Source organism: Falco naumanni, chromosome 5 (assembly GCF_017639655.2).
Source record: "Falco naumanni isolate bFalNau1 chromosome 5, bFalNau1.pat, whole genome shotgun sequence".
NCBI classification, from domain to species: Eukaryota; Metazoa; Chordata; class Aves; order Falconiformes; family Falconidae; genus Falco; species Falco naumanni.
Window position 1 is genome coordinate 50,484,266 of NC_054058.1, and position 22,652 is coordinate 50,506,917.

General features: G+C 36.7%; 1 protein-coding gene across 1 annotated transcript in view; it reads right to left on the reverse strand.

The window, feature by feature from the left end:
• Positions 1-12,882: 12,882 nt before the first annotated feature.
• YAF2 (YY1 associated factor 2) overlaps positions 12,883-22,652 on the reverse strand; it is a 29,830-nt gene continuing 20,060 nt past the window's right edge. The window contains exons 3-4 of the mRNA XM_040595239.1: positions 18,507-18,659; positions 12,883-15,844 (exon numbers count right to left, since the gene is read on the reverse strand). Coding sequence (XP_040451173.1) covers positions 15,607-15,844; positions 18,507-18,659 — 391 coding nt within the window. The 3' untranslated portion in view covers positions 12,883-15,606. The remainder of the gene's footprint in view (positions 15,845-18,506; positions 18,660-22,652) is intronic.

Here is a 22,652-nt window from a genome sequence, read left to right on the forward strand (position 1 = left end):
CCCCTGCGGTTAGCCTGGCCTCGCCGCCCTCCGAGAGCCCTCCGGGAAATGCATCCCTGGAATGAAGCCGAGGGAAGGAACGTCCCAGGCAGAGGCAGGAACCAGACCTGACGGACTGCAAGTCCGCAGGCCCCGCGCACCGGCTCCTGTCTCCACCTTGTCTTCCTTGAGGGCCAAGCGGGGGCTAAAGTTCCGTGGACATGACACTTTCTCCCACACTCAGGGTTTCTGCTGTGGTGTCCTTGACTTTTCCGTGTAAAAGCTTCACAACTGTCACCTCACAAGGATATTCCCTCACACTTGCTGGGTTACACAGGCATCCTTTCTCCTTATAGAGGGACAATCTGAGTGTGCAAGTCACTTGGGACTCCAGCCGCCTTCCCTCTGGCCTTGGCACACGGCATGGCACCCTGGCCCGGGGGCTGTGTCCCAGCTGGGCCTTGGGCTGCGTGGGTGCTGGGCTGGAGAAGCTGGGTGAACTGGGCCTGAAGGGTTCGGTTGTGGTAACCGGCAAAGAGGGTTATCTCAGCTCACCGAGTCATGCTTCTTGGACAACAATAAGTAGGTGTGGGAATCTGTGCGCTGGGGAGAAGAAATGATAGGTGCGTGTCCTGCTAGACATGGGTTTCAGCTGAATCCAGTACAGTATTGCATCCCCTCTCTCTGGCTCAGTCTCCCGAGCAAAGGCCTAACCCACCATTGCCAAGGCAAGTGTTTTAAAGTGATCAGTCAGTGTTTCTCCCTGAGCTCCTGATATTGGCTTTAAAAAGAAATACAAATTTGAAATAATTTTGCTTTCTATTTTGTCCTTATATCGCAATTGGCTCACGTTTTCTCTATGTACTGGAAACACTCTTTTTGAAAAAAAATAAGCAACGATATCGCCACTTAATTGCATGAACTCAGGACCCTGCATTTTAAGAAAATTACCAAGATGATTTACAAAAAAGCTTAAAAAAAAATAGTTCTATCGCTGATTCTGGGCCCTGAAGCTGTGTGTCATATGTGAGTGCCCATAAAACATGAGCTGCAGCTTACTGCTGCTCTTGACTGTGTGTAAAAGAAGGGGGAAAGCAGAATGTCAGCTGGCAACTAGTAGCAGGAACAGAAGTAATGCCAAAATTGTCTTGCCGAAATTGTTCATCATCTCTTTCTCAAAACAAAGGTAGAAGTCCCTCAGAAAACGCTGGATACTCGGCTATGTTTGCAGTGCAGATACCAGGATGATTACTAACCGATACAAGCAGGGAAAATGGGCCTGAGAAAAGAACTAGAAGCTAAGAGAAGTAAGGAACTAGGGAGGATGAGGAGCAATGATGATAATTCAGGGCCAAGGATGATAGGGTGATGAAGGGAGTCATAGATGAAATGGGGGTGGATTTGTAAGAAGGACTCTCTAGAAAGAATTTGCTTAATGAATGAAGGGAAGTTTATGTTAGTGACATCCATGTGCTGGCATGGATCACAAAAAATCAGCTCTGAAAATGCCACTCAAAGTCTTAGCTGGGCTCTCTGCCTCTGTTTTCTGTTCTGTGCTTTCTGCTGCGATGGATGAACCTGGTGTTCAGCTTCCCTGAATTTGTGCTTGCACTCAAAACCTGGCTCATTGCTCTCATTGCGTATCTGCCTGCCAACCTGTGTCATGAATTCATGCACTACCCCATTTCACCGCCCCTTATGTATACTATCAAGTCTACATGGCAGGGAATGAGTCACGCAGCAATATGAGAGTCAGAATGGAGAGATATAATGGAGTATTTACTGACAGTGAGCATAAAAGTGAAGACCAGTTAGTCCCTACTGAGCTGTGACACTTGTCTTTTGTATTGAAGTGTTCCAGCCAGGGAAAATGAGGTCTGAAGGGTGTTACAGAGGGACCAAGAATGAACGTGGCAGCTGGCCAGCAATAACGCTTTAATACTTCAGAAGAAGAAAGTATATTCTTAGATGGGAAAAGAAGAAATAAGGAGTGCTAAGGAGAGATGACATAGGGAGAAAAAAGTGTTTTGTTTTTTTATTTTCAGTCATACCATTTCCCAAATTTACAGGATTCTTTTCATCCAGTGCTGTCCAATAATGCCTCACTAATTAAGGAGTGAAAATGTATCTGCAGTGCTTTAAAAATGTAACTGAGGCAAGATCAGAGAGAAAGTATCTTTTGTTAAGGTATCTGATGCTATTGAGGAGGAAAAATCATAAGCTTAGACACACAAGCCTTTTTTCACACTGTAAAATCTCTCCATTTAATCTAACTATCAGTTGGTCTAATAAAAGATAAAATGCTTCTCACTACAAACTCGGCCTTGTGAATAACAAAGATAATCAAAAGTGACTGAAATACCATACCTAGGTTGTATCACTGAGAAAAAACACAATCAGATGGTATCCAATCAGCTAATTCAGCTTCTAAAATTCTTTAAAGATAAATAATTATGTATTTCATTACTCTCCATAAACAGTTAATGAACAATAAATAATATGCTATAACATTTCCTAGTCTTTAATAAACTTAAAACCATGAAGAGGTTTTAATCAGATGCAAGGTTCTCTCCATTTATCATCAATTTTAAACCTTGAAATCCTTTTTTTGTCTGGAATTTAGTTACTTAGCCATGGTAACTTTTGTATCTTTCGGATTCAGTTCTATTTACTATGTCCAAAAAATAGCTGAAATCCAAAAAACAGTAATCTTCGTGAACTAAGTTAGTTAGTTAGTTAGTTAGACAATTGATTTTTTAAAAGGATCAGCATCTTATACTTCTGCAAGTGTGTTCAAGGGTCGTAAGAGCAGTTACTGTGTGCCAGAAGATGAAAATTCTAACAACCCATTAGATCAAGAGATAAATCAGATGAACTTTAAAAAAAAAAAAAAAAGGAATTAATCACAATTATGGAAGGGGATTATCTGATGCAACGAAGAATAGAGAGAGAAATCAATTTCTACTCTTAACTTTCTGCTAATTAAAAACCCCAGTCCTAATCAGATGCATTTGTATCATTCCTTCTCTTTTGTTCTTTTAAGAAGTTAAAGCCATTAGTTAAGTTGGCAAAGCAATAAGATTTTCTGCTGACAGATTTGTGCCAATACTGCCTCCTGTGCACACCAGTTAAGGGTTATTCAAAGGCAAAGACACTTTCTTTGATGTTCACGTGCCCTTTGGTACAACCTGCAGTGTCAACACTGCTATGATAGATTGCAGGGTTGGATAGGCAAAGGAAAACTGCTTTTCTACCATGTGTTGTGCATATGCTATCATCAGACTTCTTGTTGCAATGTCCCTTTTCTCTTGCTGCCAGACATCATTTTTCTTTCCTTCTCATTAATTTTTAAGACAAGGACTTAGTTTGGTAAAACTGCCTTCCACTTTTATTGTATCTGTTCTTCAAAATTCCCTACATTTGCCCCCAATGTATAAAAGGGTTAACAAAAGTTCTCAAAATCAATTTTTATTGATGACCAAATTATTATTGCCTTCCCCCCTTCCTTCCCTTTTTAGCGTTCATTGTTTTGCATTGTAGTGTGTGTTTAACTATTGAGACTATAAGCAGGAGCTTTGAATATTTGCGGTTACTCATGGCATCAGCAACATACACCATAAGGACAACAGTACACAATATTAAGTAAGCTGCATTGTAAACAGTTTGGGAAATGGTGTGACACTTTGCAAAATTCTTAGTTTTTTCTAATTTGAATCAATCATTTCTCCATCAATAGTACCGTTTACTTTGAAATTTATATAGTGGATCCTTTGGGAACAATTTTAAGTTATTAAACAGTAAACAGTCAAAATATCTGTATCATTCCTCTTAAGAAGGTTCAACTTCTGTGTTCTAAATAAATAAATATGCATCTATAGATGTAGACTTGCACAATTTTTAGTGCTTTACTACATTAAAAAAGCAGAAAGAATACTTTCTAGGAACATAAAGTTTTCTTCTTATCTCTTTTCCTGTAATTGGGTGTCAAAAAATTTCCTTTTTGTTTTTTTTTTTTTTTGGTAAAGATTTCTAAATATGGAGCTCCAAAACATCAGGCCAAAGGGCATTCTCAACGTTGGGCTTTTGTTTCCTTGCCTCATCTAAAATTCTCCAAGGACCATACCTGGCATGAGTATTTATGTTTAAAGTGCTCCTGGAAGGAGTCAAAGTGACCTTATCTATTTATGCAAATGTGACGTAACATGTACAAAAACTTAAAAATAAGGCAAGCAGGCCTGGCATTTGTTTGTTTGTATATAACTATACTCAAGCTTAACAGTCCTTATCTCCTCCTGCTGCTGTTTGCTACAGCATCAAGTGCTTTTAAGATGAAATTCCAAATAATCTGAAAATAATCCTGTAAGGTATTTTCTATCTTTTCCTACCTTTTCCACTTCACAGTAACAGTGCAGACTCTACACAGTGAATTTAATGCTACTTGTAGTAGGTATGCTCATCCTACTCACTTTTTGAAGACCCTTAGAAGGAATGTGCTAGCTCATGAGATCTTCAGACCACAGACCGAAAACCACTGCTTTTTTTAGTTTATTTTCTCATATTCAACATAAAAGCTTTATGCATTTTATGCATTTATTATTTCCAAATGCAAAAGCCTGCATGGCTAGAAGGGTGAAACTGCATCTAGCAAACAGCTAAAATGAAAAAAACCCCAAAAAGTTAGATGACAACTGCCAGCTGCCCTTATAAAAGGAAACAGGTTTAGGAGAGTTCTCAGGGACTCCAAGCACCATTCAGCAATGCAAGCCAGATGACATGGTAGAGGCAGTGAGCCACGTTGAAATAGGTTGCCCCTATTTCAAAACACCAGCATAGCCTGGAATGGAAAAGATGACAGACAGTCATTCAGTATGGAGAGGTTTTGGAAAGCAGTCAGTCAAACCAGGTGAAGAGTTGATTTACTTTGTCAATTTCTAGCAAGCCCACTTGCTATTTACCTTTTTGTTTATCTGTACCCTGCTTTTGCTCCCTGGTCCTCTTAAGGTAGGGTTTAACACTGTAAATCAATGTAGAGACATGTCAAGGATAGAGAAATAAAGTCCTAACGTTTGTCTCTCCACATCCTTTTCTCTAAGGGTTGCTTTATTTCCATAATTACAAATTCAAAAACCAGATTAGAGCAGTCAAATGTGCTAGCTGCTTAAAGCATTTAGTGCTTGAATTATCAGGAAGAAGTGATAAAACATGAATAGTTTCTTTTGTCCTGACTGCTCCTTTTAAAACTGAATAGAATAGCCTCATAACAGATGAATGCCTAAGCTATGTAACATCCTTATACTTGGTCAACAGTCGTAGTCATGTTTGAAGTTCACAGAAATAATTATGGTAAGCGGTCAGCCTACCTCGCAGAGCCCTGTGCTGCTCTATACTGGTTAATCTAAGGTGTCATTAGAATCGTCTTCTCAAACTATTCCACTGCATGAGGGGCAGGAGAGTCCGTGAGCAGTTGGGATATTGTGTTGCACTGAATTTTGAGTCTGAAACATCGAAGAAAACATGATTGCACTTCCACATTACTTAGCCTTCTTTCATCCATCTTTTATCTGTAACTTTAGAAATATTGTTTTTGACTTTTTTCAGGGTAAGAAAGGGTAAAATAAAATTGGATACTGTCCTAAGCTATGTCCAGACACCAGGCCCATAGTGGAATGCTGTGATCTCCCATGGCTGCCAAAACATTTGTGTGGAATTTAAAAATTTGTGTGTAAAAAATTGTTTTGATCTTCAGACGATAATTGTGTAGCAGACTTACCAGTCAAGAGGAAAGAAATTACTAGAGGGGTGATAGAAGGGCTCTACAACTTGCTCTCCTCTTTGAATTCTTTCTGTTCTTCTAAAATAGATGAGAAAGTAGACTAAATTAGACTCCCTTAATTAGTGATGATAGCCTTGTTCTAGTATTTGATGCCAATTTAGTCCATGCAAGTCAGTATTTCTGCTAGTACCAAACACGGCAATGTCAACAGTTTGCCACCACTCACTGCCTGCACTTTGGGATCTATGCCCACCACTTACAGGGTGGCATTAAAAGCATTCTGCACCTGAGGATGTATCAGCCTCACACATAGCCTCCTTGGAGTGAGGACAAATTTACGTACTCGTGGCCAACACTGCGGTCACCTGTTACCCAAATGGGAAACTCTGATGGTCTTTACAAGGAAACCAGCTTCTTTCAAGAATGCCTTGTAGGAACTTAGCCTCACACTGCAAAGCAACACAAGCGACAAAGAATTCAAAGAACTGAACACTGGACCTGCGTGTAGCTTGAAGATAACTTGAAGATAACTTGAGACAACCCACACTGACCATTTTTTTAGAACCTACTTTAGTTACAAAGAATAGCTATATATACAGTGAGATGAAGCCTTAGACAAAACCTTCTTCTCAAGCCTCTTATGTCAGTTGTTACTTTAATTTGCAAGCATGGATGCTTTCACAACTTCTTGCCTTGGAAGCAGTACCCCAAGGAGTATCTCAGCTTTCATCACAGCCAAAAGGGGTAATGAATCACCTGTGCCAATAAATTAGCAGAGGCCTCTTGGCATTTTGAGATCAAATTCCCGAAGCCTGCTGTTTATCCCCAAATTGCTTGCTTTTACTTCTTGCACTTTTTCCTAGACAGTACAAATAACACATTCAGAGAAGGGGTCTGAACAATTCAATTTTATTTACCACTTTATTTATCATAACATACCCTAAGCATCACCACCCTAGTCAAGATTGAATAGTGCACCCACAGTAGTTTTCACCGAAAATACTTCCTTGTCAGATTGTTCACAGGCAAGAAGTATTTACTCCTGGGGAATGCATTTCAATACATGTTACTGTTCTGGCCTTCAAACACATCTATTTTACGCTCATCTGAAATCAACTGTATGTTATCAAACTGCAAAATAACTATAGAGTTGTTCATTTTTAAATAATTCCATTAGCATTAATTGTGGAGCATTTATTCTGGAAAAAATACCTTTGCACCGCGATTTCTACTGTTTCTTTCTTTCCAGACACTTCCCTTCAATGTTTCTGCCAAGGTTTCAGAATTTTAAATTGTTTAATAATGTCTTTGAATTGAGGTTAGGAAGAGGTCAGTTTAAGGCGGTGTCCTAATGGGTTACTACACACTTACTTAAATGCAATGTATTGTCATCTTTATTTAAAGGAGTGCTTAACTGGAATTGAGCATAGTTTATCAGACAGAAAATTTGTAGCATCTCAAGATGCAAACTGTATCTTCTGCCTGCTACACTGAGACCTTTTGAGTGTAGACCAATATACTGGTTACATTTTTCTTAGAGTACCTTTAGAATTTTAATAATAAAATTATATCTATTAAAAAATTACAGCCACACACAAACTTTTGTTCACAGAGATGTTTATTTTTGTCTTCAATGTTTGTAGGGAACACGATTTCACTACAAAAGTGTCTCAGAGAAACTCCATTCAAAATCTAGGCTTAAGAATGAAGGGAAAATATACTTTCAGCTGTACCAGTCCTGAGCAAAGTTTAAAAAAAAAAAAAAGAAAAAGAAAATTCCTCTAGAGATAGGAAGCAGCACCAATAAAACCAGAGGACCTCTTACTGATACCTGCTTATGCTTTCTTTACTGCTTGAGAATTGGTAAAAACTTAGGTAGGAAGAATTACTTTATTAGAATGGACCCAAGATTCATAGTCCCAATCTCTCACCAAATACCACGCATTCTTTTACAGTCAGAGTTCAGGGCCTCAGTTTTACTTTCCATTAAGTAGTCAGGACTGCTAACAGCAAGACTGTTGCCCCCATGGTGTAACATTTTCTCTTACTTAAATCGGTAAATAAATATTTATTTAATATACTTCTTTTAATAAATATTTATTTCCTATCAATATCAAGTTCCTGAAAAGTTACATAGTTCTTAGAAGTATACTACTCATAGCAGTTACAAAACTTCTGATAACATCAGGTCTCAAAATAATTCAAGTGGCTTACATTCTGTCTCTTGCTCTTTCAGTGAAAAGATTTCAAGCCATTGGCAACACTCAGTACTTCATAGTTGGTTTATCCAGGACATTCAGATTCAATCTGACAAAGTAAATACTTCTAAGAGTCTGAACAGAAAAGGCACTTACTCATTTTGGGGAAGACACCTGGCAGGTAAGATTTTTATTTTCAAAATAACAAGCCCTTTTTCTGACAATAAAACCCTTTAAAACTACTGTTGGATAAACACAAACCATATGAATAAAACCAGCTTATGTACCCCTTCCCAAGAAAGGTAAACTGTCCTTGATTGAGAAATGGAGAAGCGTGAAAGCATCCAGAAATACTCAGAAGTTTTATTCACTTCTGTGATATTCCAGTAGGCTATCACAGCTGACTAGAAGTAAAAAATCTCCTCCAAAGAACATATGTGTTACAAACTGAAAGCCTCAGAAATTTCTGAACTGTTTCTTATTAGGTACTTGTATTAGCAATAAAATACAAGAATCTAGTGTGTTGTAATCAGGAACATCACCTTGGTTACAAGCGATAACCTGTGACTCCATCCAGAGGAGTAAATCTTTTACCAAACTTCCTTCCAGTCGAATCATTGCCTCAGTGATGCTCTGTATAAGGCACTTAGTAAAGTTTAAGAGCATCTGACAGTGCTGTTGGTAGCTTTGTTTGTGAGAATGCTCTACCAACCCTTCAAGATTAAGCAGCTGAGGTGTGGAATAATCACTGAAAACAGCCATATGAACTACTGGCCACAAAACTCTTCAGGAACCACATCCATTCTAGTCTGGGTTCTTATTACCCTTGCAACATAAAGCTATCCTTTTTCTAGTAGTCCAGGAATTAGGCCCTTTAAATTTGGGTAGTGACTAGATGTCCAAGAGAAATTAATTTTGTTCCTGACTAGCTCTTTAATCAAAACTTCTACCCTTTCAATAAATGACCTGTATCCAAGAGTGAAATGTTCATGGCATTTACTATTAAATTCACAAAAACCTACATCTATCTTTAGGCCAAAAGTCACTGAACCAACAGATATCAAGAATTATAAAGCAACACACACCTAGAAGTGTGGGATGCTGCCTACTTCCAATACAGTACACAGAGAAAGGAATACTAAACACACAAAGAAGCCATTATATAGTGGCTTTTCTAGGTATTATTCTGAAAATACATTTTATTTGTTCTTGCCCCCCACTACCTTGTCCTCTACCTTTTTGTTGGACTGAGGGGTTTTGAAGGTGTTTGAAATTTTAGAAACAGAAGCTGCCTACTTGGAATTTCTGTAGGAAAGCTGAGAAAGTGTTCAGTATCGGTGTGTGCTCCTCAGATCTCCTTCTCCAGCTGGCACCAAAAGCGTTTTCTTACACCTTTCAAAAAGCCTCTAGGTACTGCAAGTTACTTGGCAACGTTACACCTCCATCAGTTGGAAAGGATTTTGCTTATTTTTCTGTGTTTGGAAGTCTCCCAGCAATAGAATCAGACCATTTGCAGAAATGCAGATATGAAGACCAGTAATTGACATCCCAGAATGCCAGCTACCTCAGCCAGAACACTTGAATGGTACAAGACTGGTGTAAGTATGTTCACTCAGCAAAAATCTGTTCAGAAAGTCAATTATATAGAAACAAGGACAACGGTGACAAAATTATGACCTCTACCTGCACGTACCATTGTTGGTCTTACAGAAACCAAGGTATAGTTGAAGAACTGGAAATAGCAGTCAAACTCCCCACTTGCAAGAGCAGGCATAATAAGTTATTTCAAACTCACTGCATCTGCTTATACTATATGTGTAATTAAAAAAAAAAAAAAAAAAAAACAGAAGAAGGAATCAGAATGTGTTTCCTTCAGAGGTGGGAGTAGTGATACTCAGTAAATACTTGTAACCTTAAGAGATTTCCCTTAGATTAATTCATAGCTGAAGGCTGTTACAGTAAGAGGTGATCAGTCAGATGGCAGATTTTCTTGCTCAGAGATCTGTGCCATCAGAAACTGGGCTTGGCACTGAAGCATTTTGATCTGTTCTGTGCAAAGAAGGATCAGTTTGAAATGGATTATTCATGGATAGTTTTTATATATTAGATGCATATAAATAGCAAATTAGATCTCTGCATTCCCAAAGTGGGTATTTAGAAAGTAGAATCTGCCTGACCACTCACTTGTCTTAACTAACAGACACTACATAATTGAACAACTCTATCCTTCTCTAAAGACAAAGTACCCACAAGTGCTTTAGAACCAAACAGAATTTGTAGTATCTAGTGAGCTTGGGAAAGGGGTAAAGAGCCACATTTCATTAGCCCTGGTTACATATATTTCCTTCTTCTGTATACTTGTGCTTTTTTCATACAGAAGAGGAAAATTATGAGCATATGGTTAGCAGGTTATAAAAAAATAGATTCATACTTTTTTCCTCAATTACCTCCTCAAAAACTCCATTCTAAATTAGAGCTCCATTGGTCTAAAGCCACATTTCTTAAAAATCTTAAAAGTTTACAGGAGCTTGTTCACTTGCAAACACTTTGGCTAAGATCAATATTTATACACAGATAACAGTATAATTAATTACACTTTTCCAGTTGGCCTAAATCCTGAAAGTGTAGTCCTGAAGGGCTTCTTGCTTAGATATTCCTCTAAAGATATGCCATACTGTCCGTAAAATTATTGACATTTCGGAACGACTCTTTAAAATTTTTACTGAAGCAGTATTTTCTCTGGTGGCAATTTTCTTTTTAAACATGGACAAGGAATGATTGCATAATGTTACCATCCTGTCTTTCACAAACCTCAAATAGTACAGCAGTCCCCAGTGATCATTCTTAGTAATACTCATTTGAGCTATGGAATATGCTTTTGCCCTTCACCTTCCATGTTTGACTCCTTAAAAGTACAGCTAAAACTTTATGTGCCTATTAAACTGTCTGCTGTTAAAAGTCCCCTGTGTCAGTGGACAGAGCAAGTTCTTTCAGATGACTTTTACCCACATCCCATAACAAAAGGGACAAGATTAAGACTGAAAACATCTCCTGAGGGATTAAAGTATTATACAGTGATGGTTCATTTTAATTAATTTTCACTGATACAGTTAAAGAGAAGCTGTAAACAGCTCCTGCATTACTAAGACTCTAGGATCTGAAACCAATGTATTTGTTCACTGCATTTTCTTCCACTGTTTAAATCCAATAGTATAGTTTAGGCAGAGAGGGGTACACCTGGACTCCTGGGCCTTGTTCACAGATGTATCACAATCTTCTTGCATAATGTCTTAGGAAAGTCACTTCAGTGTCACTTGCTGTTGGGTAATACCATTTACTAGCAAGTGTGCAGCCACCCATTGCTGTTGCACCATTTACTCCATTCTAGACAGGAAGTTACAGTAATTTCTGTAAAACATTGATTTGTAATTAACTTGTGAAGGACTTTTCCAATTTTCATTTAGTAGTTAAGTCCTCTTAATTATTACTAAAACATGGGTTCTTCTATAGATGTCAAACTAAACTCAATATCTGATCGTTGTCTTAGACAAATCTCTTAAGTCTCTTAAGCTTCTCTTCTTGTTAAAACTTTGACAGTACAAAAGAAAACCAACTAAGCTTCCTCAGTTGGAGGATTTTACTGTACAGCTTTTGCTAGTTTGTGAAGTTACACCCTTTCAAATTGAGACTGCTCTGACGTAAGTCGGGGCATAATTTCAGGTAAGAAAAACCTTCAAAAGCTCAAACTGCATTTCCAGCACACCCAAATCTTAACACTTAAGATAGAAGTATGCATCTGCAAAATATCATATTTGACTGGTCCACTAGCCAAAACCAGCATTAATTTTTTATCTTACCTATCTTATTCCTGAGTAAGCACAGGCCAAATTTACTACGAGTGTAGCACTTGCTGCTGCCTTTGGAGAAATTGCATTTCTATTTCCATATAGTTTCTGATATTTGAAAGGAAGCATACCCAGGCTCCTTGGTAGGGAGCAGAGTCAAATAAACACGTGACAAAAAACCAAGCAGATACAGTTAAAGAACCCCAGATGTACATAAAAAGTACACAGTCCCAAGCCAAATCCATCCACTATAACAAAAATGTAATTAATCAGCATAATTTGGGAAACTGTCAGGCTTTTGAGACAGGAGAGAGAAAATAAAAGAATCTAAGATACAGAGCCATACACTTGTGTCAAGTTTAGAAGACCTGCCTGAACACTACAGTGAACTGGTGGAAACAAATTATAAAAAGTATTCTATCTTACATGGCTACCTAAAAATGTGCTAGCCGTAGTTCTTTTTAAAAAAGGGCACAAATTATAAAATCAAACAATTTGAGATTTTACAGTCCATGACCCAAACCATCAATTATCTAGAGAAACGTAATAGGTTAAAATTTCAGTTGTAGTCCTACTCTCAAGACTTACTGTCAAGAATTATAATGTAATTTTTTTTTATTATTACTACTGCTTCTGTTAGAATCAAGATTTTCTATGGCATCGTTTAACCTGCTACTAATTAGGACAACTTTTGTTTATCTCCAATATGTAGACAGAAATTCAGGGAAAAAAAGGTCAATAGTCTACAACTGTATATTTGTTCTTTCCATTATATCACTTATAATTAGGGGCAAAATTAGGAAGATGAGAGACTGAGTTATTGTACACTTCATCAATGAATTATTTATACCTCATTTTCCCCCACTTCTCCCCCCTTTTCCTTTCTGAAACCACACAATCAATCAGCACATAAAGGAACTAATCTACATGGAACACTATCACACTTTTCTTTGTCGGGTCACCATTTCATGAACAACCCAGGTTGTATGGCTGTTGAAGACTGGTGCATACATAGATTTAACAAATAACAGTTCTTATGCAGAGAGCAGTCACAAAGAAAAATAGCTAATCAAAACACATAACGACATTAAATTTTCACTTTTTATAAATGGAGTAAAGATGCTTTTAAATATATTTACAGTTAGAAAAAGGATTTAGGATTACTACAAGTCAGAATTCTTTAGAAATTATGAAAGTGAAGTTCATTTAAATTATAACATCATGAACAGAGTCAAATGCCGTATTCTACTTAGAATTTGTCTACTCTGCTGTCAGTATTGTCACATCCCTTTAATCACAAACAGGCAAGAATTATCTTAACTTCATTTAATGCCAAAACAGGCATCACTGCAATGTAAACACTGGCAATGTAATAATTCATACCACCACAGCTCAGTTTTTAGATCCTAGCTGACCTGCATTGTATCTGTGGTTAGAAGTTCCTTTTCTAGGTCTTAAAGAACCATCAGAATATCCTGCATTGTTTTTGATTACAGCCATGCTTGTACCACATTTTTGAGATTATTCTCTAGAGACAGTTGAATCATAGTAAAATCCACTCCATCCCCCCTTTCTTCCAAACCAAATGGCTACTTATTTCTGAAGATACAAAGAGACCTCTTGTTGGCAGTGCTGGGTGGTTTATCCACACAAAGTTAAATGAAAATAATTTTCCCATTTTAGTGAACTACTAGTAATAGATTATTTGTTTGCAAGGAATTCTGAAATGTGTTAGCATTCATTACATTCTAAATTAGAAACACATTTCATAAAACATCTTCTGATGAGGTTTGCTATCATTAAACTGCTTACTTTAAACAGTTTCAGCCTCTTGTAATCCATTACATCAGTATATTCTGCAAACAGTCCCACCTAAAAATAAAATATAAAAAAATAAAGTTGAGAAGCATGTATTTTTCTTTTAAAAACTAGTGTATGTTATTCTGAACACCAGCCCAGCCCCAAAAACATTTAAGAACCTTAAAATGCATTGTTTTACAGATACTAAGATTTGGCCAGGTAACGGCAATTAACAGACATCCTATTTAGTATGATAAAGCAGAATACATAATAAACAGGTCAGTAGTTATTCATCTGAAATAGCCTATAATTAACATTTGATGTCTAAAAAGTTTAAACAGCAACACCAAGGAATGAGGTATGTATGTTCTCAGATATCACATCAGACTTTCATTTTATGCAACTAACTGTATTTCACAACTAGCATCTTACAAAATAGAACAGTACCATTGTGCCTGTAGAAGTACTGCATTAAAAACAGAAAAATACATTACTACAAGAAACCACCAAACATCACAATTGTCAGGGGCTACAAAAATCCATTGTTTTAGCTGTTAAGAAGCTATATCTTGAGTTGGTAATAATTTGGGGCTGGATTCACTACCAAGAAGGTCCATCCAACTTTTACAAGGGCTTAAAAATATATTTACTTTGAATGAAAAAGAAAAGAATCACAGGAGTTTAAGTGGACTACCTCACTAAAAGGAGCTAAATGGACTTTTGTATTGAACCTGAACCTATAAATTAAAATCTATACATGGTTTGGATGTATCAAAACACTTATTGGTTGTAAACAAAAATGCAAAATCTGTATTCACAAAAATATTTTATTGGTAATTTTACACAATACCAGATGGGATTGTAAATAGTTCTGTTCTGTATCAGTATATTGCTAATTGCATAAATGTTGACAGTTTACGCTAGAAAGTAGGGTACTGAGGTTTTTCATGTGATTTATAATGTAATATATTCTAATAGGCCAAATCAATATTAAAGAAATTGATTCAGGAACAAAAAATTAATAGTGTTGTTATTTCCTTATTCTTGTGCAACATCTGATATTCGTGTAATGAAATCATAGGTGACTGTATGACAGTAGATAAATTTGGAGCAAGGAAATAGCACTAAGCAGAAATGAGAACTGCACTTCTGTTATTTTTAAAGCTTTTCCAAACTTTCATATTTCCAAATGTTAGTTTTTGCCAAATGCATTGTCATCTAAGGTTCAGTATTTGTTACACAACATAGAATACCAGTGTACAGTGACAATGTAGTACTTTACCTGAATTGTATGGTTAACCAATCAATGCTTAGAATGTGTTTTCTATTTTGCTTGTAAACATTACAATAAGTGTTTTAAGTGTGAAAAAATATTGGTAAAACCATCAACATAATTCATTAACAGTAATCTAGTAAAATGTGTCAAACATTGGCAAAAATTCATACAAATGTTTTATTTAATAACATTTTTCCTATTTAACCACACCAAGTACCAGCAGGTGTTTTTAAGAAGATAATTATTATGAAAATTCTGTTGCAGCAATAGTTGATTAAGTTGATCTTTGACTTGCATACATATAACTATGTTTCACAATTCTCAAATAATACATATTTAGGCAGCTTGAACTATGTCATAAAAATTTAAATTCAGTACATGCCAATAGTAGAGACTCCAAGAGTTGTGTTAGAATTCACTAAACTAAAAGTGAAAATGGACTTACCAATAACACTGCATAATGAACATTCAAACCACATTTTCATGGCACCTTTACACATGAATATTAAAAAGTTGGTCTCAAAATGCTTTGTAAGCATTTGTAGATTGCATTTAAATTATTGTTTCTACCACTGAACTTTTTTCTTTTTTTTTTTTAAATGCATAAATTATGTTCCAGTCAACATACCAATTGTGCATAAATAATCTGTCATGAAAATGTGGTAACAGGTGACAGAAGTTAAGTATTTGCATGTTTTGAAGAGAAGAGACTAAAGAAACTGGAGGAAATAAACTTTAATGAGATTCCCCATTCAGCGATGACGCTTCTCCTCTGGGTGAAGACGACCTGGACATTCCCCTCTCTGTGTTGTCAGAACTAGAACCACTCTGACTGTGTTGGTCTGCAGAAGCAGCACTGGAAGCAGGTGGTGACTTAGTTTTCTCCTTAAAGTCTGTAATTATGACTGTCAGATCTCCAACGGTAACTTCCAAATGCTGAGCGCTACTTCGATCCACATTTTTCAATCTTGGCCTAAATAGAGCAAATAATCATATTAAAAGTACGCATACCATCTTATTACCTTGTCTTCCTCCTACTTTTTAGGAGCTCTGGAGAACATGCATGCGTACATGAGACTGCCATGTGCAACACGTACTACATAGGAAAACAACATACCGCAAGTATTTATGGTGGAGTGTTTCGTAGTATGTTTTACATTACAATATCTGAACACAACCCATTACCTTGTCCTGACATTACTTAAAAGGTGACCTTATGAATAATGTAACCGTGCAGCAATATGGATTTGTTGCACATGTGAAGGTTTTTACTTTTAAAAATTAAGTCTTTTTTATTGTGGCTATAGAAAGTTATAAATTTGATCCAGAGGAGCATTCATCTCTGCAGCAGCCTTAAGCAACAATCGCTGAATAAAGAATGATGTTCAATAATGAAGATGTTGCTGCCTGTCTTTTGAATTCAACAGCACAGATAGTGTTACCTTCCAGCTGGTATTACTTCACTTCAAAACCTCACCAGGACTGCTAGTAAACTATTTGAACTGGACTTTGTGTTCACAGTATAACTCTGGTATTCCTGGCACACGTTGCGATTTCAGTTATGCACAGAGCTGAGTATTATCCACAGTGTTGATAGGGTAAGTCTCTTTATCTAATCTTTCAACTGATTCTTACAACTGAAAGGACCAAAGAACGCTTTGACTTCCATTCTGCCATCATATTTCTGCTAGTGACAAGCATACAGTACTTTCAATTTACTGCTTTCCTTTGACTACCATGAAAAACTGTCACCAGATGGCTGAATTTATACAAGCAGTTATGAGCAGCATAGCTTTCTGCATTTAACTGACTCCACAGCTTTCACTAGCTCAAGTTGCAACAAAATAAATTAATGACATCACATGTTAGCAAGTGTGCCAGCAGCAAAGCCCTAACCTTTACCCTATCATCTGACTTTGTTTGAAGTAGAACTGGTTGCCAGTCACTTCAGCTGAAACACCTCGCGCCTTTCCTGCACTAGAATAGAACTAGGCTTTGACATCTTGTTCCCCTGAGGCAGAAGTAGCATGACTGAAGAATTTAAGGGAAAACTGAAAATCTGCTGCTCTGTAACATGGGAATGGAGGAAAAAAAAAAAATCAGAATTACCAACCCCATGCCTGGAGCTTATTAATCATATTGAGTGTGCATGCATATTTTTATGGTCTTTTCCAGCAATAATGTCCAAGTTTTAAGGCAAAGAGAAAAGGATATCCTTTCCCAAGGATACTAAAGAAATCTGCTTAAACTAATCAAGCATTCTTAATTTGCTATCCTACCTAGTGAATCAATTCTGTGAATAATTGAAATGTCTGAAGTATTAAAAAAAAGTAGCCTAGTTATTTCAAAAGGCAATTCTTACTGCAAATCTCAATACTGGTATTTCAGTACAAGATTTTTGTTTTAGTTATTTTTAAAATGTTCTCCCTCTTTCCCTACCTCACTTTTATGTTTTTAATGTACTGCTGCAATTCAACCATCAATATTTCAATTTACAATATTTAATTAACTTCAAATACTTCATAACTGAAGTACTTCAGCTGCTTGAGTTAAGCTAGTAAATTTGAGTATTAAACGAAAAAAAAGAAACAGAACGAACATCTCACTGTCCTTAATCCTAACTCTGACTTTCTTAATGACAGTCTCTCTTGACTCTCAGTCTCTCCTTGATTCTGGTCCTGAGCCTCCTATTTCAGGCACAAGAGGAGTATCTGCTACTTTGCTGCATAACTAATAATCCCTAAGGATCTTCCTTGGCTGGACTACTTTGGAGTGTTAAAAAAAACCAACCAAAAAACAAACACATATACACACCCCAATTAAAAAAAACCCAAACAAACACCACCACCCACCAAAAAAGCTGCAAACAATACTTACCCCCACATATGTTTAGATTACATGTCTTATCATGTCTCATATACTTCTCATCTTCTTTGGCATGGCATTGTTACCACAATAATTTTATGCTTAGATTGCGATGGTTTAGGTTTAGGTTTAAACTTGCTGCTTTTGTTTTGCAGTTTGCACTCTCCTTCCACCTGGTCTTACAGCAAGATCAAGGCTTTTACAACTGCTTGTCCATACCATAGTATTTCATGTTCTCTGTTCTAAGAGTCCAAGGTTTCCTTCAGCATCCCAGATATAGCACAGAGATTTTTATCACTAGGTAATACACATGCCTTACCCTGTCACATTAATTTATACCCTAGTTCAACCCTTCAAAGTTTATTCCAGTTTACTTTCCCACTCTTACACAGTTTTCTCTCTCCTATTATTTTGCGTGAGAACTACTCACTCCTGTCCCCTCTCTTTTCCAGAGATTAGTATCATCCATTTGCCTAACTGCAGTTTTGTACGGCGTGAGAAATACATTTGTTACCTTTAATAAAAATATCCAAGTCTTTCTCTCTATATTCAGCTGGTCTCCATCTTCTGGTCAAAATTACAAACTGCAGGTTTTCTTTCACATTTAATAGGCATCCGAAACCAATGAAACTTCACGCACAAATATTTAGCCTTATTGTTGAAAAAGTTTGCCACAACACTTACAAAGCAGTAAAATCACAGAACATTTTCTTATTTTCTTTTCCAAAATATGTTTTACCAATACTGCAAAAGTTTCTAAAAATTTTTACCTGGTTTTCTTATGACTGTTCTTTTTGCTTGTTGTTTCCTTTTCACTTTTTTCCTTTTCTACTTTGTCTTTTTTCTCTTTCTTTGATTGTGTAGGGGGCACGAATTGCTGAGGAACCTGTTGTGCAACCAGCTGAGAGACAGGTCGAGGTTTCCTGTGTGCACATATATAGAGACACAGATAATGCTTGGACTTTACAAGTCTTGAACTTTCTACACTTCAGTTACTAACATTAACAATCACTATAAAAAGAAATACTGCTAAAACTTTACTTGCTGGTACTACTTCATTAAAATATCATATAAAATTTAAACCCATTACAGTTTGTTTCAGTTGCATTATCAACAAATGAGATTTTTTTTTTTAAGGATTTAGAGACAAGACTGTAATTTGCCGCCTTCTCCCAGTTGTCGTATCAGACAGACTTACACAAAGTCCAAAAAATGAAGCTTCCGGAAGGAATACTTTACCCCCCACCCCCAGCCCCCTCAAATGATGAAGGGGTCTGTTTTGAGTGTACCCCAATACACAAATATACAATCCATATCACAGAAATGAAAAAGCCAGGTATCAGAGCTAAAGCCACCATTGGCCTTATAGAGTAAAACTTCAGTGTTTTCAGCTCAAACAAATTCATTGAAAGCAATGACGAATCCTGTTGTGTATCATTTTTATCAGGTTGCTCACTGGAAATAAAAAAAACCCTGCACTAATATTAGTAGGGTACAGCTATCAGAACATATATACTTTAAAAGCTGGCAACAGAACCTTCTGACCACATTCCATCAGTATATACAGCACAGGTTTCATTTCCAAATTTTGATCCAAACTAAAAACCAGAGTGAGAAGAGGAACAGCAGGCATAAGAATTTCAACAGTTTATTATTTTTACATTTTCTGAAATATTTGGAAATAGCTTCATTTTTATTCTGTATTAGAATACCATAATTCTAACTTGAAATATGTTACACTCCCCAATGCAAGTATAATTCTTTATTTTGAGATTTTTGTAATTAAGAAATTTAAACTCATGACATACAAGAAGGAAGGTCCTGTGATTCTATCGAGACTTTGAAGATGCAAATTTCTTCTGTAAAAAAATGTTTACCCTGCCAAGTTCCTGGGTTTTGTTGATATTTTCTTAAATAGAAAAAGCTCAAATTATATGCACTGTGATACTCTGAAAACACAAAGCAGTTATTAAAGCAACGGAAGCTATCAGCTCTTAAGCATATTAATTTTTCTCAACCCATAGGATCATGCTACTGGTACTTCTTGCTTAGGTGAAGTGACAAGTAAAATAACAAAAGCATAAAATCAAGACAGCTCTCATTAGCAAGTTATATTTTCAGTAATGATTGCAATAGTTCAGTTACAGAGTGAAAGCTAAGTTACAAGAACCCATAAAGTGTGGGAAAGGCAGTTAATATAAACCAGTTGAGATTTCATGAGACTTCACAGCAAGTTCATAATGAATCAAAGTAAAAAAAAAAAAAAAAAGACTATTAAAAATGTCAACACAATAGAACTTTGGGGTAAAAGCTAGACTACCACACACTCACTCCTGAACTAAGCCCACACCAACTCACAAAAGACGAAGATCAGCAACAGATTACTTACTGAAAACTATCCAGCTTGTATCAAGCGGCAAATGTATGACTACATGCTTTTCAGGAGAGCACTGCAACTGGGACCTTGGAAATCACAAAGTATATAGAGCCTAAAAATCACCAGAATGACTCAGTAGACTACAACTGTTTAGACTGACAGAATACATAGGACATTTTTAGGAACATTAGTCTCAGAATTGTTTTGATCTTTTGTCATAATAGTTCATAACACCACCAGAACCACCAAGATGTAATTGATGCAGAAGTTTATCATTTCAGGTGGAAAACACCTGCGAAATTTAAACAAAATTTATGATGTCTCGAACTGAAGATTGCTCCAGGAGATGGGGATAAAGGGAGATAATATTTCTGGTGATGGCCAAGTGACAATCCTGTCATTACTACATAGTGACCTGAGAAAATAATCTGACATGTTTCTTATGAAGTAAAACAGCAGTGAACCTGTCAACACAGAATTAATTATTGCCCGGGACTGTGGGCAAAACCATGATCATAGGAACTTGTTAAAAAGGTGCAGAGAGGGAAAAATATATTCTTAGCCAACTATTTTAGGAGTCTCAATTTGCAACAATTTCAATTCCCGAGGGCAAACTAGATAATAGAAATTAGAGTACATGCCCTGGTTTCAGCTGGGATAGAGTTAATTTGCTTCTTAGTAGCTGGTGCAGTGCCATATTTTGGATTTGGTGTGAGAACAATGTCGATGGCACACTGACATTTTTAGTTGTTGCTGGGTGATGTTTATACTAGGTCAAGGACTTTTCCATTTCTCAGGCCCTGCCAGCCAGAGGGCTGGAGGGGCACAAGAAATTGTGAGGGAACACAGCCAGGGCAGCTGATCCGAACTGGCCAAAGGGATATTCCATGCCATGGGGTGTCATGCTGAGTGTAATAAACTGGGGGCAGGGGGCCCGGGCTGCTGATCACTGCTCAGGGACTAGATGAGCATCCGTCAGCAGGTGGTGAGCAACCGTGTTATCTGTCAGTTGGGTTTTCTGCCCACTCCCTTCCCTTTTTGGATTTTATTCCTCTCTCCCCTTCCCTCTCCTTTTCATTACAGTTGTTGTTATTATTATTGTTTTAATATATTTCAATTATTAAATTGTTCTAATCTCAACCCTCAAGTTTTACCTTCTTCACAATTCTCCTCCCCATCCCTCTGGGGCAGGAGAGGGGTACTTAGTTGCTGGCTGGGGTTAAACCATGACAGTACAGCTCTGCAATTAAGCTTAGTTCTAAAGTCCTAGATTTAGAACTACTTCTTCTAGTACCATAAAAGAAATGACTGGCAAAAAAAGATCTTTGCCACAAGGAACAGTCAGTTGAGAAAAAATCCACAGAGATATCAGGTTTGGGAAGATGAACTAAAAATTAATCAAGAGGTTCTATGTGGTTTTCTTGTGACAAGGAATTTTCCTGTTACTTTATTCCTCCCAATTAAACATCCATCTTTTCATTGTCAATTATTTCTATAGCTGTCCTTCAGTTGTGTCTATATTCTAAACATTATTATCTACTTTGTCACTTCCAGATTTCTTCGTGAGGCATTCAGTGGTTTTATATTAAAAAACTGAGGAAAAAATAAATTCACATCTCTCAACACTGAGAGTGTCTTTCAAACGTTCAATTATATTTTTTTTCCAGGTACTCTAAAGGGGCCACTGAACTGAACTGCAACCAAGTGCTTCACAAAACATGCAGGCTTCGAGAGATAACTTTACCACTTGTGAAGCTTTAACCTGATAGAATTGTTCATGATTTAGCAGCAGCTGAATCATGTCATTCAAGCATGAAGGAATTCATACAGAAAAGGCTTTCTCGCAGAGGAGATAAATGTAAGAAAAACTATTCCTGTAACAGGAAATTGATTTTGATGATTTGCCAAAATATGACATTTTAAATTACTGGTTTTCAAAATCAGTTATTTAAAGACTCCTTGTAATAAGCTGCTACAGATTAGAGTAGATACAGACAATGTTAGCATCATCTTTTATTTCATCAATATATTTATGGTAATCTGCTTTTTGAGCATATTGAAGAGCACCTGAGCTAACTGGTGTTTACAAAGAAGCTGTATAAACCTGCATTATAATTACAAGCATTTTTACTATGGGGAGTGACTTTACAACTGAATAATCCAGAACTACAGGCAGAAATGTTCATAAATACAATACATATTGCATAGTCAGCCCCTCAAATCTTCACATTTTTATCTAATAATTTAACTTCTGTCATTTTAAATGGACCACTAATCAAGAGAGGCATATGCTATTACAAAAGATAACAGCTATCAATTCTTTCCAACAGAGGTGAACTTTATTTAGTCCCCAAGCACTGCAGCCGTGCCAACAAACTCATTTATTGAGCTTCCAAGAGACCATGAAACATCACAGCTCCAAATACTATGCCTCCTCTATCATTTAGTTTTCCTTTCCACCCAGTGTTACCTTTCTTCTAAGTTAACATCAGCCATACTCTTACTTATGTTTCTATTCCAATCTCTTCCATTACGGCTT